The following is a 14,747-nucleotide window of genomic DNA, read 5'->3' on the forward strand; positions in this document are numbered from 1 at the left end:
CCATCAGGCCCTGGGCTTCTGTTGTTAGGGCTTTTCTGAATTGCAGTAGTAATTTCAGCCCAAGTAAAAGGTTCTTCCAATGCCCTTAAATCAGAAGGAACATAGAGCTCAGATAAGCCAATCGTTGGCAAGGATGGGGATGGCTGCCCGAGCAGTTCCTGATAATAGTCTGTTGCAATGCGCAACTTATCCTGTTCACCAAAGAACTGGACCCCTTCCTTGATCAGTAGTCGTACTTTACTCTTTTTGTGATGCTGGTTGGCCGCGGCATGAAAGAACCTTGTATTTTCATCACTCGGGGTGCAGCCTCTAATTTTTGCGCGACGCCTCCATGCCATAGTCTGCCAAAGTATGAGTTGTTGTGCTTTCTCACGCGCATGAATCCTCAGCGCGCACTCCAGCTTGGATAGCTGTCTCTTCTCCTCTACTGCATCCAAAAACTGGACGACATGTTTACAGTTGTCAAGAGTGAGCTGTATTGGCTTCTTGGTCCTGTTCCACTTCCTTACTGCAACCCTAAGTCTCCTTAACTTGAAATTAATAAGAGAAGACGCTGAAGCGAACACTCTGCTGCCCTTTTGCCAACATGTACTAATCAGCTCACGTGTCTCCTGCATTTGCAGCCAGTAATTTTCGAACCTGAAGAATGGGCACTTAGTTGCCGCCCGGCAGCAATCCACCGCAAAAAGTATATGATCTGATGTAACAGTTGGAAGGGCCGTGGCCGTGGTGTCCGCAAAGCCCAGGTTCCAATCTGCATTGACAAGAATTCTGTCCAACTTGACGAGAGTTGGTTCTTCCCTTTTGTTAGACCAGGTGAAGCTGCGGTTAGCAATATCCACATCATCCAACGCATGCTCTCTTATCCAGGAGTTGAAAGTCTCCATGAGTGCCCAGTTTCTTCTGCCTCTTGATTTCTCATGTTCGAATATGTACATGTTGAAATCTCCTAGCAAAATCCAGGGCCCAGTGATTGTAGCAGCCATCTCATTCATAGTTTCGAAAAAGAGGTCTTTCTCTGTCGTCACAGGGAGCGTAGATGGCCGAGAGAAAAAAGCAGTCATTGTTGCTCCTCGACTATAGATGTATGGTGATGCAGAACCTGTTCTTGGCAATCTCAACCCCTTGTAGATCATCATTGTTCCAGGCCATAATAATACCACCCGAAGAGCCTGACGCTGGCATATAAACAACCCTCCGCAGGCATTGTGGAAGAAAGGTCGCAGCCTTTCTTCTGTCCACCTCTTGCAGCTTGGACTCCTGCAAGCAAACCACACTCGATCTACTAGCCAAGAGAGCATCTTTGACGAGTGAGCATTTGTCAGAATCACCAAGTCCTCTAACATTCCAGCTAGAAATACGCATATGGGAAAGAGAGACATCTCATTGCGATGACATAATAGTGGTGGTGCTCATAAGAGCTTACATGAGCTAAGAAGAGGGAAATGTTCTGACTGAAAGGGAAACATGTACTACAAAGTAGATACAAAGCCTCAAAGGGCCAAACATGCTAATGATGAACTAAAACATAGGTGGTACATAACGCTGCAAATTTAGCTAGCATGCTGTCACTTCGGACCTTCGAACAAACAACAATGACGGGGAATCTAGTCATGCGCGGACCTGCTAGACTCAGAGGAAGCAGAGGCGCCACCCGTGTCGTTCGAGTGGTACGCGTCAGAGAGGACGATATCCACATTGAGGTCGCAGCATCGCGCGAGCAGCTTGGCCTTGCCCTTGGTGAGCGGTCGAGGGGTGTCTTGGAGCGGCAGCTTGACGATGTCCGCCGCCCTCAGCATCTTGCTCTTCTTCTGATTCATCGGGCGGCGACGGGAGGCGGCACTGTCAGATGAGCTAGAGCTGGCCTTGCGCTTGGAGGCGCGCTCCACAGAGCCCATCCGTGCCCCGTCGTAGAGCTTCTGGATGCGTGAGCTGCGGTGTGGGGAGGCAGCCGTGGCTTGCCCCGCCTCAGCCGTGCTCCCCTTCCCCCCCCCCCCGCGGCGGCAGCAGGGTCTGGATCGGCGGCCTCCTGAGCAGTCTCCTCATGCTCAGCATCCGGCACGGGCAAGTCGTCGGAGATGGAGATCACAGCCGGCTCTAGGAGCTGTATGGTGGCTGGGGAGGAGCGCTTGTCGGTAGCAGTGGGTTCAGGTGGCGGCGTGCGGCAGTGGCAGAATCTGGTGGCGATCTGCGGCGGCAGGATAGCGCAAGCCCCATGCTCCATGTCAGTGCAGGAAACAGGGGATAAGAAGTTGGTGGGTAGCAGACCGACGAAAGGCCCAGGAACTGGCTAGATGGGCCTAGTGCAGATGGGCCGAGAGATGAGCACCTTATGGGCTTGGACCCTTATCTGGGCCAGAGGCATATTGAGCGTTGGGAAGGCTTGTGAAGAAGCGAGGGAGAGAAGTGGCCCGACATCTGGTACCAAGGAGTGTGGGACGAAAGATTTCAGCGGGTGTTTGCATTCAATGGAGGGCAGTAAGGGCAGGGTGCGGGAGCAAAACTCTCCCGTGATGGTTTTAGGCCAAAGCTTGAAGAGGATAGAGCGGCAGCTGTGATGCTCAGTGCGCTCAAGGTTGAGGTCGAAGCACGAAAAGTGTCCTTGGTTAGTGGTGGCCTGCCCAACCATAACAACCCCAGACGTGGTTCGGTAATTGCTCAGTCGAACTGAGAAGGTGTAGGTTAAGGTGTCGGCGTCAAAGGCTTCCAGGGCATACCGGAATGAATAGCCCACTTGTTTCGGGCAAGAATGAATGGGACTGATCGACTCGAGTCGAGATGTTGATGAGAAAGGGGCTTTTCTCAAGGCCAAAGAGTGCTCTTTGAAGGCTACTATGCATCCTTACGAATACAAGAGTGGTTTTTTTTGTTTTGGGTATAGCAGGACTTGAACCTGCGACCATTACGCCTTACCTCCGCAGCAAGCAGTACGGACTTAAGGCAAAGGCGGTCTTCATCTTCATGCGCAATCTCTTGAATGGTGGGTATGGTAAAGGTGGTATGCTTGCGGAGCGTGGGTTTTGTGGAAATTTTGAGCATGGCTATGGAGTGCCAAAGGTGGCGAAGTGTGGGTATTGGAAAGCTCGGAAGGCGCGGTTAGACATGCTCTCGTTCGTAGCACGCGTGGCCCGCGGGTTTGCATGTCCACGACGGAAGCCGCGGGGCGGGGCATAGCCGTCCTCCGGGGGCTGGAAGGAGCTAGGTGGCAGGGGCGGCGAGGAGGGGGAGCCAAGCGTGCGGGCCACGTCCCATATCTCATTGATAAGGACGTCAGCGTAAATGCCAGCCCCATCAATGCGGTGAAGGCTAGGTGGTGTGGTATGTGTTGGAGGGCTTCAACCTTAACCAGCACAAGGATGCATGAGAAATCATTCCCATGGAGGCAAAGGTGATTGACACCAAGGAGACTTGCAAAGCCAGCAACGCTGGACGAGACTCCTTTGCGATCCCACAACTCGAGTGGCATTTTTTCAAGGGAGAGGCTGACAATATGGCGGAAGGAGAAGGTGAAAGCGTTGTCTCCGGCATTGTGGGGGAGGATGTCGACACGGCGAGTGCCGATTACGATAGGGCTGGCAGACATGGCTGCTGCCTGTTCCGCCTCCCGGAGGAAGACGACATAGACAGTGCCCGTTGTGCAGCCAGCGTAGCGCACGTCCATGATCTGTAGATGTTCGCGGAAGAGGCGCTTTAGCCATGGGAGGTAGCCGGGCAGGGGTGGGGTGATGTTAACTAGGCAAACTAGGGCGTTCTGGTCGGGGAGGAGTGGGTAGTGAACGTCAAGGGAGGTGGGGCGTCCGCGCATGACAGGTTCCATGGTGGAGGAGGGTATGAGCTCGGAGGAGCAAGGTTGGTGGGGCACTAGGCGGGAAGGTTGTAGGGCTTGAGAGGTGTTGTGGTGTGGAAAACGCTCCTGGCTGCTATAAGTAGCTGGGGCTGTGGCGCGAGAAGCCGGGAGGGCACGTTGGCTCTCTAGGCGTTGGGTATGGCAATGGGAGGCAGTGTGGCCCATTCGTCGGCAAGACCAACAAACAATGGGATCGCGGCAATATTTTCTTCAGTGGCTGTAAGATGCAGATCTTTTGGCTTTGTGAAGCGCTTTGCAGCATTGGGCGTGGGGCGAGGTGCAGCATAGGCGCGCTGCCCAGGGACTAGATTAGACAGGAGGGCTTGCAGGTAGGAATTATGACGAAGAACCGTTGTGCCATTAGGTTGGTAATCGCAACAGTCGTCAGCATCGACTCGTCCGGGCGGTCGCGTGTCTTCGGCGTGCCCGCTTGCAGGGCAAGCTGATTGGCGGAGGTGTTCGGTCACTAGCGTGGCAGTAGGATTTAAGTCAGGTGGGGCATGATTGCGCTTGCATGGGGCATGCAACCCGGCCCTAGGATCGACGGGAGGTCTGGATGTGCAGCGTGCATGGCGGAACGTGCATGGTGGAACTGCCCAATGCACGCGAGCGGTACTGAGTGGGTCGTGGGCGTACAGAGAAGCTGACAGCCAGTGCACCCCAGCGCCATGCACCACGTCGCACGATCTCCCATGAACGCCTGCATGGGCAACTTCAAATTCGAAATGCCCAACGGTCAGCGGCCGGACACGGAAGCCGGCCGGAGAGCCGCCAAACCAGTGGCGGAGGAGGTTCGCAAAGAACTCCGGCGAGCAAAAGACCCCCAGGGTGAGGAGGTGGCCGTCGAGGAAGGAAGCCTGGCGGGAGCCGGCCACGGGCGCGACCGTACCAGAGCCATACAGGGCTAACATGCGATCCTCAAAGCGAACACCCAAGACATCAGGCGGCTGCATGGCGTACTCGTCGCTCAGCGGGCGCGCGTAACTAGAGGCCCGATCGCGCGAGCAAACTAGGGGCACCGAAGCAGAAGCATGCAGCTAACAGCGTACCAGCCTCATACGGAGGATACAAAGAACATGCAAGCGAACCGAAGTAGCTAAATGCGAAAGAGCGGGTGTAGCTATATGCAAAGGGATGCAAAGAAATGCAGAATGCAACTGACAACAAGGTGGACGGAAGCAGAGAGGATGCAAGAGAAAAACGCAGGATGCAACTATATGATTAACGGAGAGGAGTGCAAGTTAGTGTGGACTCGGTGAGATCAGACAAAGCAGAGAGGGTCAAAGAGCTCAACTTGTTAGCATCACGAAGTGCAAGTCTATCTGAGGTAGCCAGCAGGCCGTGGACTAGGGTTACCTGAGGTCGCCAGCAGTGGGCTAGGGTCCGTGGCGCCGGGCTCAGAGCGAGTAACGGTGGTATGCGATGGTCGCCGGGCTCAGAGCGAGCAACGGTGGTATGCGGTGGCCGCCGGGCTCAGAGCGAGCAACGACAGCGCGCTCACAAGCCTTTTCGCAGCAAGCGATCATTCCTTGTTAAATTAATCGCACAAAAGTGACCACACTAAGATAACAAATTGGTTGGACACAGCGTATAGTCATGAACTTGCGCGTCAAATTCTAAAAAAAATGAATATCTAGTAACTACATATATTGGATGAAGGAAATAATTTTACATCCACTTGTGAAGGAAGTTCTTCGCATTTTGTTGTAGCAATTTTGAGTGATTAATATCGTCAAATCTATCCAGCCCGAATTCTCGCCTCCAAACCAGCTAGTGCATATGCAACACCATCTTTCATATCTGTCATCGGCTTCTCTGCTGATCTACTTCCAACTCCTACTGCCAATCTTCTCCTTGCTCCATGACCGGTGTTACATCACAGACTAGTGGTGAAGCCACACAAGAGCTGTGTAGCCAAATTGACTACACAAAGTTTTTGCAAATAGAGCATATAACAAGTAGAAATCTGCACACACAAAAAAAGATATAGACACATACATTTGACTACACAACTTTAAATTGACAACACATGATTGAAGTCTTGGCACCAGGGATGTGTAGAGTTTTGACTAAAGTTAACCTTCTGAAAGGAAAGTGACAAGGTAATAAAAAAATGTGTTTTTGCCACACTAATAAGACTATTAAGCACTTATCCTTTGATTGGCAATTTTCTCCCTCTCTATGTTGTTTATTGTGCAGATGGCATCTGATTTGTATTCACCTTTGTTATGTTTCAAATATATTTTGGAACTCGTAATAGTGCATTGGTACAAAGTTGAGAACCCGCTTGGTTCCCATAATGTGCTCGGTGCGATGGCTTATTGTTGTTGCATCACATGGCTATGAAGAAATATTTTTTTTCTTTGTTCGGAGAAAAATAAGTCCATTTGACGCTATACACTTATAAGTGCACATTGGCTTAAATTTATACTTGGTTTATGCTTCAACGGTTGGAGGGATTAGAGACATTCATGTGATTGACACATACAACATACACATGAAGAAGCATTTTGACAACCAACAGAACATGACATTAACTGCGATGCAAGCCCATACATCAAGCATCAACACAGAGTACTACGACAACCTGGAGTAATTGATAAATTCAGCTGGAGTAATACCACCTGATACTAGACATTACCAAAAGATGCGACGGTACGATAGTTCTGATGCTCACACGAAGAGCCAACCTAATTTAGCTACATGGATGGAGCTACTAGCCCTTGCACATGTTCATACTACAAAAGGACCAACCTACCTACCTACTTAACCCTACATTTTCCATGTCGATGAGCATGTCAGACGCAGGACCGTGCCTTCAAACGTTGCTGAGCTTGAGGAAAACGTCGGTGAGGACCGTCTTGGATTGCAGCGACGCCTTGAGGATATCCAAACCCTGCAATGCAAGCGTGACGGTTGATTGATACGTACTTGATGCGGTTTTTCAAGAACGAAGAAGGAACATGGAAGCATCCATTTGACGGGGCAAGTGTGGATCATGCATGCATGTATGTATGTACTGTACCTCGTTGTAGCCGAGCTGCACGGTCTTCTCCTGGAGCGCGCCCAGGTCCTTGACGCCGAATGTGTTGAGCAGGGCGATGCTGGAGATGGACGACATGGGCGTCACGGTGAGGTCGTCCATCACCGTGTACGTCACGATGCCCTGCACGAACCCCTTTCCGGCGACGCCGCCTGCCGTCCGGACACCGCTGACGGCACGAGCTTCAACTCCTTGGACATCTGGCCGCCACACGACGGACAGGCGGTGCCTCTCTTGTCCGTCATGTAGCTACGGCAACCGCTGCAAGAAAGTTGCTGGCGGCCACACTCGCCCTCGTCGTAGACGTAGACGCTGTCGTAGTCGTAGTTGCGCGACCTGCACTGGCTATTGCATCCGAAGAACGTCGTCGGCTGGGGCTGGGCCCGGATGGACGACGCCGGCGGCGGCGGCGAGCCTAAGAGGAGGGAGCTTTTGTTGCTGACGGCCGGGGATGGGACGGCGGGGTGGAGGAGCGCGTCCTTGGCGGCGCCGGGCTGGACGTAGGTGCCGTCGAGCTTCTCAACACTGGCGTAGAGGCTGCCGACGCTGCCGACCATGGAGCCCTTGCCGAGCAGCTTGACGGCGGTGCCGACGGGCAGGGAGAGGATGGAGAAAAGGAAGTCCACCACGTCCTTGCTCGCCTCGGCGAACAGCACGCGCCGCGCCTTGGTGTCCACCAGCAGCTTCATGCTCAGCGCGGTGGTCGCCATTCTGGACTGACTGACCTTTGTGTTTGTGGTGGTGAGGGCGTGAGAACTGTGGAGAAATAGGCTTGACTACTACTACGACACCAAGAGGAAGTGTACTCTCGTATTTGAAGGGGGAGAGAGCAGAGCTGGCCATCTGGTTAGATTGAGATGACGGGACACGAGCATGCATGCATGGGCAGACCGTAGACGTGTGGCGAGAGAGAAACGATTTGCACGATATTTTCTCGAGCCGGGTTAAATCTAGCTTGCGTGATCTGCGGCGCTGCAGCAAGGATTTGTGACAGGAGTAGTAGAGCAATTGTGATGACCAGGATTTGGCACAACATTTCACGCAGGCCGCCTACTGGGCCGGTACGGCCTGCGTACGACTAGAAACTCAATCTCTAGTTGGGCCAGGATGCAGGCACGTACGGCCAGTAGGCCCCACAGGGCAGAAGACTTGCAATAGGCCCACAAAGGCCTGCTTAGAGAGGAGCTCAATACGATAACCGCGGCGGGGCTTATAAACCGGTGCGAACTCCACTCAACTAGCGAGGTGGGACTAAACATTATGCACTGCGGGTGGCAGCGCACCACCTTTAGTACCGGTTGGTGGCTCCAACCGGTACTAAAAGGGAGGGTCTTTAGTACCGGTTGGAGCCATCAACCCGTACTGAAGGCCATCACCTTTAGTACCGGTTCGTGGCTCCAACCGGTACTAAAGACCCCCCCCCCCTTCTCCTAGTATCGGTTGGAGCCAACAACCCGTACTAATGGCCACAACCTCTTTAGTACTGATTCGTGGCACGAACCGGTACTAAAGGTTCGCCACGAACCGGTACTAATGAGCGCCGCCCACCTAGCCGTTAAAACCGGTACTAATGATCACATTAGTGCCGGTTTAATTACAAACCGGGACTTATAAGTTTCATATTAGACCCTTTTTCTACTAGTGCGTCGTCGTCGCCTCTGCCTTGAAGGCTTGCCGCGCACGAGTCTCAAGCCAAGAGATTTCGGCGATCATGACTTCTCGCGGTAGCTGCCTTGCGCCTGACAGACATCCGTTTATGGTTTACCGAAGGTGCACCTATTACAGTTGTTTTCTTCTTCTTTTGTCTGGGACAAACGGCGGGAACGCCACAATCCACACCGTGCGGATCGTTGCAGCTCCCGGGGAAACGCTTAATCTGGTGTGATCGAATAAGGGCGGCTCCTTCGTGTTGTATCCTTGGGGGTTTCATCTTTGGAGCTGGGCACCGGCGAGCAGGATTGGTGGAATATGACTGTGTTGGCCTTGAGGCTTCTGTGACAATAATGATGGGGGAGCGAAGTCGGTGACGTGGCTATGATTGTGGCAGTTGGCTCTTCTCTGGCGAGTCTGCGAGATTGACTTTGCTGGTTTGTTGTTGTGAAGTTGAAGTTGCGGTGGTGGGTCCCGGCGGTATACGACGGGCAGTAGGTGGTTCGTTCGATTATATTTGACGACGTCCGACAATGTCCTTCATAGTTCTTCGTCAAAGTCGGAGCTGCGTTGTCTGGTCACAGGTGGCCGAGTTCTCGCGGGGATCTTCATGCTTCTCCACGTGGTCTCTTCAGTATGTGTTGGGTTGATGATCGCCTATGACGAAGTCGGAGTCGTTTGCTCAGAGTTTAGGGATGGCGATGGCATCTCTAGGGGAGGAGTGATGACAATGACGCATGCGCGCTGTCTCGACGAGACCTTCTTTGAAGTGGTGTGCTTGGAGTATCTTGTGTGTGTCGCTCAGTTGTGATAGTTTTATGCTCGGTTTCTAGAATCAAGTGGAAAACTATTAATCTTGTATTTGAAAAATATCAAACCTGTATTAGAAAATTATTAGATATATACCAAAGATGTACAATGTATGTGGAGAAATTATACATACAAAATATGAGTTTAAAAAAAGTATCTACTCGTAACAGAATTTTAGGTGTCAAAGTGTGAATCTCATATAGTTAAAAAAGGAGGTGCTATATCCGAAACGTACCAAATATATTAATATTTTAAATGCAGATGTAATAGGGGGCACGAAATCTACTTCACTATAGCGTGTGATGTCGATGGCCCGAGGTAGAGCACTCGATGGGCTAGGGTGGCCCCCATTTCGCTCTACCTATCCCAGGGAAACTCCGAATACAGGTCGTCATTCTTAGGACGTACCGATTGATTGGGTGCTAAGATCCAAAGTCGAGAGGGAAACAACAAAGATCGTACGCTAAAGGTCCCTAAGCAATCACTTAGTGAAAATGAAGTGATCAAGCGATGATAACCAGGAGATGGGGTTGGAAGCGACCATACTTTAAAGGAAGTGTAGTATCTCACTAGTCTAGCTCCACGGCGCCGAAAATGTCTCAAGCCTCAAGTGATTCACTGAAGTGACGAGACCTTAAAAGCAGCTTTTTCAACGATTCAGGTGAGGGCCCATATAGATCTAACTCTCTGCTCACTCATGGGATTGGGGGGGGGGGGAGGCTCCTATCTTCTTGCAAATCCATACATCCCTTATGAGTGTATGAAGAGCTATCTAGTCCTTAATGAAAAACAGGAGCACCAACGTGTATATATAAAATATTTCGGATGTATACAAAAAATGTTAATTTTGTACTGAAAACACAGTTAACATGTGTTGAACAAAAACTAAAAAAACAACACAAAAAGAAAAGCAATAAAAACCTAGTGAAAATTGCAAAAGAAACAAAAAGAAAGAAAGAAAAGGAAAAACAGTAAAACCGATCAAGAGGTTCATATAGGAGCTCGGTATGATTAAGGAGAAACAGTATGCTTGGGGTCCAGAGTGCTATTATTCCGCATGTGGGTTTTGCGAAGATCCATGTTGATGCCGGAGTCAGGGCAGGAAGAGGAGGCTCGACAGTAGCGGTATGTCGACACAGAGACTGGAACTATATTGGCAGGTCGGCATTGGTCATAGCAGGAGTTGATGATCCGATAACCCTAGAGGCTATTGCATGCTGAGAGGCGCTCTCACTAGCCGAAAAAGATCTCCTTGTGCAGAATTTCATCGTAGCCTCGGACTCCAAGCAAGTTATTTCAGACATCACAAAGGGTTCTCGAGGTTGGGTATCATGTCTGGTTTGACCAACCTCATGTATCGAATTGTATCCCACTCCCACACTATGATTTTTGAGGAATAAAACTGGGCTTTACCCTAAAAAGGAGATGAAATTACAACGACAACGCCTGGCATGCATGACGTGCGAACGCACGAAGAGCACGAGCTTTAAAGCTCCCGGGGAACAGCCGAGCACGTCATCGACTTCCTCTTCTCCCTCCTCGCCCTGCCCGTCGGCATCGCCGTCAAGCTGCTTGGGGCGGACTCAATGGTCGGAAGCGCCGGCGACCTCTACGCCAGCGTCCAGAAGCTCGATGGCTCCTACGTCCTGCCCGGGGCCAACATCGACGCGCTCCTACGCCCCGCCGTGCCCTCACCTGCGGCGGCCCCCAACATCTCCCTCCTCCGCCTGCCGAACCCGTCGCCGGCTTTCTTCAGGTGCGGCCATTGCCACAGCCCCGGCTACGCGACGGAAGTGAGAGGCACCAAGTGCCCCAGATGTGGCAGACACAAGTGCCAACAAAGATCCGTATGTTTTTATGGAGGCTCTCGAAATACTCTTACTGACCGAAGATGTCAGAGATCATAGGCACATGTCTGATTCTAATTTGTGCGGGCTCTGTGGGGGACGCCCGACTCTTGGTGACACTCCCTGATTGAGTGCACCATGTCAAGATGTACATGGGCTCTAGTTGACGAAGATTTGGCACATAAAATGATGACCACTACCAAGCCTAGTGCCAAACTGTGGTTATTCACGCTTATGGATATATTAACGCATAATCTTTTTGTGCTCCTCTCGGTCACGCTATGGTCTATCTGGTCCGACCGCCGCAAGGCCATCCATGAGGGTGTTTTCCAAAGTCCCCAGGTGACCCACGCGTTCATCAAGAGGTTCATATAGGAGCTCGGTATGATTAAGGAGAAATAGTATGCTTCGGTCCAGAGTGCTATTATTCCGCATGTGGGTTTTGCGAAGATCCATGTTGACGCCAGAGTCAAGGCAGGAAGAGGAGGCTCGACAGTAGCGGTATGTCGACACAGAGACTGGAACTATATTGGCAGGTCAGCATTGGTCATAGCAGGAGTTGATGATCCGATAACCCTAGAGGCTATTGCGTGCTGAGAGGCGCTCTCACTAGCCGAAAAAGATCTTCTTGTGCAGAATTTCATCGTAGCTTCGGACTCCAAGCAAGTTATTTCAGACATCACAAAGGGTTCTCGAGGTTGGGTATCATGTCTGGTTTGACCAACCTCATCTACCGAATTGTATCCCACTCCCACACTATGATTTTTGAGGAATAAAACTGGGCTTTACCCTAAAAAAGAGATGGAAGTACAACGACAACGCCTGACATGCACGACGTGCGAACGCACGAAGAGCACGAGCTGTTAAAGCTCCCGGGGAACCGGCTTTGGCAGTTAGCCACCTGAAGCCTGCAGCATTTGCGTATTCCATTTCCAACAGAGAGCTCTCAAGGTGAAGATGTCGACCACCACCGCGGCCGCGATGAGCATGAAGCTGCTGGTGGACACCAAGGCCGGGCGCGTGCTGTTCGCGGAGGCCGGCAAGGACGTTGTCGACTTCCTCTTCTCCCTCCTCGCCCTGCCTGTCGGCACGGCCGTCAAGCTGCTCGGGCCGGACTCAATGGTCGGGGGCGCCGGCGACCTCTACGCCAGCGTCCAGAAGCTCGACGGCTCCTACGTCCTGCCCGGGGCGAACACCGACGCGCTCCTATGCCCCGCCGTGCCCTCGCCGGCGGCGGTCCCCAGCATCTCCCTGTCCCTCCTCGGCCTGCCGAGCCCGTCGCCGGCTTTCTTCAGGTGCGGCTATTGTCACAGCCCGGGCTACGTGACGGAGGTGAGAGGCGCCAAGTGCCCCAGATGTGGCAACCATATGGCGGACGCGATCCAGTGCGTGCGGCCCGATTCCGGCGACTCCGGGCAGGCCGCCGCCGGAGGGGCGAGAGGGTTCGTGCAGGGCGTGGTGACGTACACGGTGATGGACAACCTCGCCGTGACCCCCATGTCCGCCATCGCCAGCATCACCCTGCTCAACACCTTCGCCGTCAGGGGCCTCGGCGCGCTCCAGGAGATGACCGTGCGGATCGGCTACAAGGAGGTGAGTGGTGACCATTGTTGATCGACCATACCAATATGACACCATCTCTCTCACTTGGCCCGCACCGCACGATTGCTTATCGAGCATTAACCATTGTTGATTTGATGTGTAGGGTTTGGCGATTCTCAAGGCGGCGCTGCAGTCCAAGACTGTCCTCACCGACGTCTTCCTCGCCGGCTGCAAGACAGGTCCGGTGTACGACTGACTGACGCACCCAGGGGCATGGAGAGGAGAACTCGCCGCCGATCCATCTAGCTCCGGCCAGCTATCTATATCTATACTACTCTACTACTAGTAGATTAGCTTAATTAAGGGAGTGGCCTTCCATTTCCTGGTTGAATGTTGCAGAATTTAAGACTTGAATTACTAGTAGTACCGATGGAACGTTAATTTGTAGGAGGTGCGATTAATTATGCCCTGCTTTGGTTGCATTTTCAGTGGACGTAATGCGTTCTCCTGGGGAGCAAGGCCTGCTCTTAGGATTGGATATCATTTCTTCCTGTTTCAGGCAAAGTGTGCTTATTCCGGAATAGTATGGTTTTTTGAATAGTATAGTAGATCGGATTATCCAAAAGTCCGGAATAAGACAGGAAACAAAACATTGGAAAATGTCAATCGTACTCCGTATGTTTGGTGTAATCATAAACATTTTACAAAATTTGGGGGTTTCGGTGGAGGTTGAGAGTGATACGATGAATTTTATTTTGTCTCGAACTTAATTCGGGTTTAGGTTGTGGACGTTGGACCCATGAGGCCATCTACAACACAACGCTTAGAGCGGGCACAAGGGATACAAATCCTGGTCGTTTCGCTCGCAGGGAATGATTATCCTGGCGCTCGGCAGCAAGCGCAGCTTAACTTAACTTCTTTTTTCCTGAACGACAAGAGAAGAATTGTTGTGATTCCATTGAAGAAGAAGGGGAGGCCGATGTCCAAGTACAAAAAAGGTCCAAGACCCAACAGTCACAAAGACAATAAAAAGAGTGACACACGGGACACGGCGGTGAATCTGAGCTTTGCTCGAGAGCAGCACACCTAGCATTACGTAAGCTCAGCCTGACGTACACGGTTATTTAGGAGCTACATATTTAAAAATATACTATTAGATCAAAATATATTTTTAAAAATTTATGTATGTTCTTTTAAAAAGTTTAGTGTATATTTGAAAAAGTTCATTGTATATTATAAAAATATTCAATGTGTATTAAAAATGTTCATCTTGTACAAAAAATACAATATTCAGTGTATATTTGAAAAATGCTCATCAGGTACTAAACCACGTGTTGAAAAATGTTCACTATATATTATGATTTTCTATTCACAAAATGGTACATTTTTTTTAGAAAATGTGCAAAAAGGAAAAAGAATCAAAAAAATAAAAAATAAAAGGAAAGAACAAAAACGAACAAACAGAAACAGAAAACCAAACAAGAGAAAAAAAGAAAAATAGTGAACGAACAAAATAAAATAATAAAATAAAAGTGTGCGAAAACAACCGAAGCAGCGAACGACGAAATCACTAGTTGAGAGTACTCGTAGCAAAGATCACTGCAACTCTCCTGGTTACGACAAGTGGCGCACATGCAGCGCGTCACTTGCCGTAACCTCGGAGTTTCCCTTTTTTTCGTAGATCCGTTTATTCAAAATGTTTTATCTCTCAAGCCGTGCGTCCAAATCTCGAACCGCTTTCATTATTGAATTCCTCGCGTCGAGATCTTTAAAACTAGATCCCATGTTGATAGATTTTGACGAACTTTTTTTCACAAAAAAAACGGACAAAAAAACCGAACCGGGAGCACGGGTTTTTTTCCTTTTCAAAAGAGGCACGCCCGTGCCTCTCTCAAAATCACAACCATGCCTCTCGCGAAAGCAAAATCGTAACTCTCGCGGAAAAAAAAAGAGAAAACACGTTTTTTTCGTTTCCGAGGAGGCACGGCCGTGACTTTCATGAAAGGAA

The 14,747-nt window shown here is 50.7% G+C and overlaps 2 protein-coding genes across 2 annotated transcripts; one reads left to right on the forward strand and one right to left on the reverse strand.

Annotated features, from left to right (window-relative positions):
- Positions 1 to 6,665: 6,665 nt before the first annotated feature.
- Positions 6,666 to 7,600, reverse strand: LOC123056770 (uncharacterized). The gene is made up of 3 exons (XM_044480046.1): positions 7,111 to 7,600; positions 6,873 to 7,042; positions 6,666 to 6,743 (listed from the first exon to the last, which is right to left on the reverse strand). The coding sequence occupies exons 1-3, from the start codon at positions 7,598 to 7,600 to the stop codon at positions 6,666 to 6,668; spliced, it is 738 nt and encodes a 245-aa protein (XP_044335981.1).
- A 4,504-nt stretch (positions 7,601 to 12,104) lies between these two features.
- LOC123057869 (uncharacterized) lies at positions 12,105 to 13,364 on the forward strand. The gene is made up of 2 exons (XM_044480743.1): positions 12,105 to 12,790; positions 12,903 to 13,364. The coding sequence occupies exons 1-2, from the start codon at positions 12,155 to 12,157 to the stop codon at positions 12,993 to 12,995; spliced, it is 729 nt and encodes a 242-aa protein (XP_044336678.1). The 5' UTR covers positions 12,105 to 12,154; the 3' UTR covers positions 12,996 to 13,364.
- The last annotated feature ends 1,383 nt before the right edge of the window (positions 13,365 to 14,747 follow it).

This window comes from Triticum aestivum, chromosome 3A (genome assembly GCF_018294505.1).
Source record: "Triticum aestivum cultivar Chinese Spring chromosome 3A, IWGSC CS RefSeq v2.1, whole genome shotgun sequence".
NCBI classification, from domain to species: domain Eukaryota; kingdom Viridiplantae; phylum Streptophyta; class Magnoliopsida; order Poales; family Poaceae; genus Triticum; species Triticum aestivum.

What these genes read in the sequence shown, in the direction of transcription:
- LOC123057869 (XM_044480743.1), top strand. Translation starts at nt 12,155, where the DNA reads ATGTCGACCACCACCGCGGCCGCGATGAGCATGAAGCTGCTGGTGGAC. An exon ending in TGCGGATCGGCTACAAGGAG is followed by an intron (nt 12,791 to 12,902) that starts GTGAGTGGTGAC and finishes TTTGATGTGTAG; the next exon opens with GGTTTGGCGATTCTCAAGGC.
- LOC123056770 (XM_044480046.1), bottom strand. Translation starts at nt 7,600, where the DNA reads ATGGCGACCACCGCGCTGAGCATGAAGCTGCTGGTGGACACCAAGGCG. An exon ending in GGACAAGAGAGGCACCGCCT is followed by an intron (nt 7,043 to 7,110) that starts GTCCGTCGTGTG and finishes TCCGGACGGCAG; the next exon opens with GCGGCGTCGCCGGAAAGGGG. An exon ending in TGCAGCTCGGCTACAACGAG is followed by an intron (nt 6,744 to 6,872) that starts GTACAGTACATA and finishes CTTGCATTGCAG; the next exon opens with GGTTTGGATATCCTCAAGGC.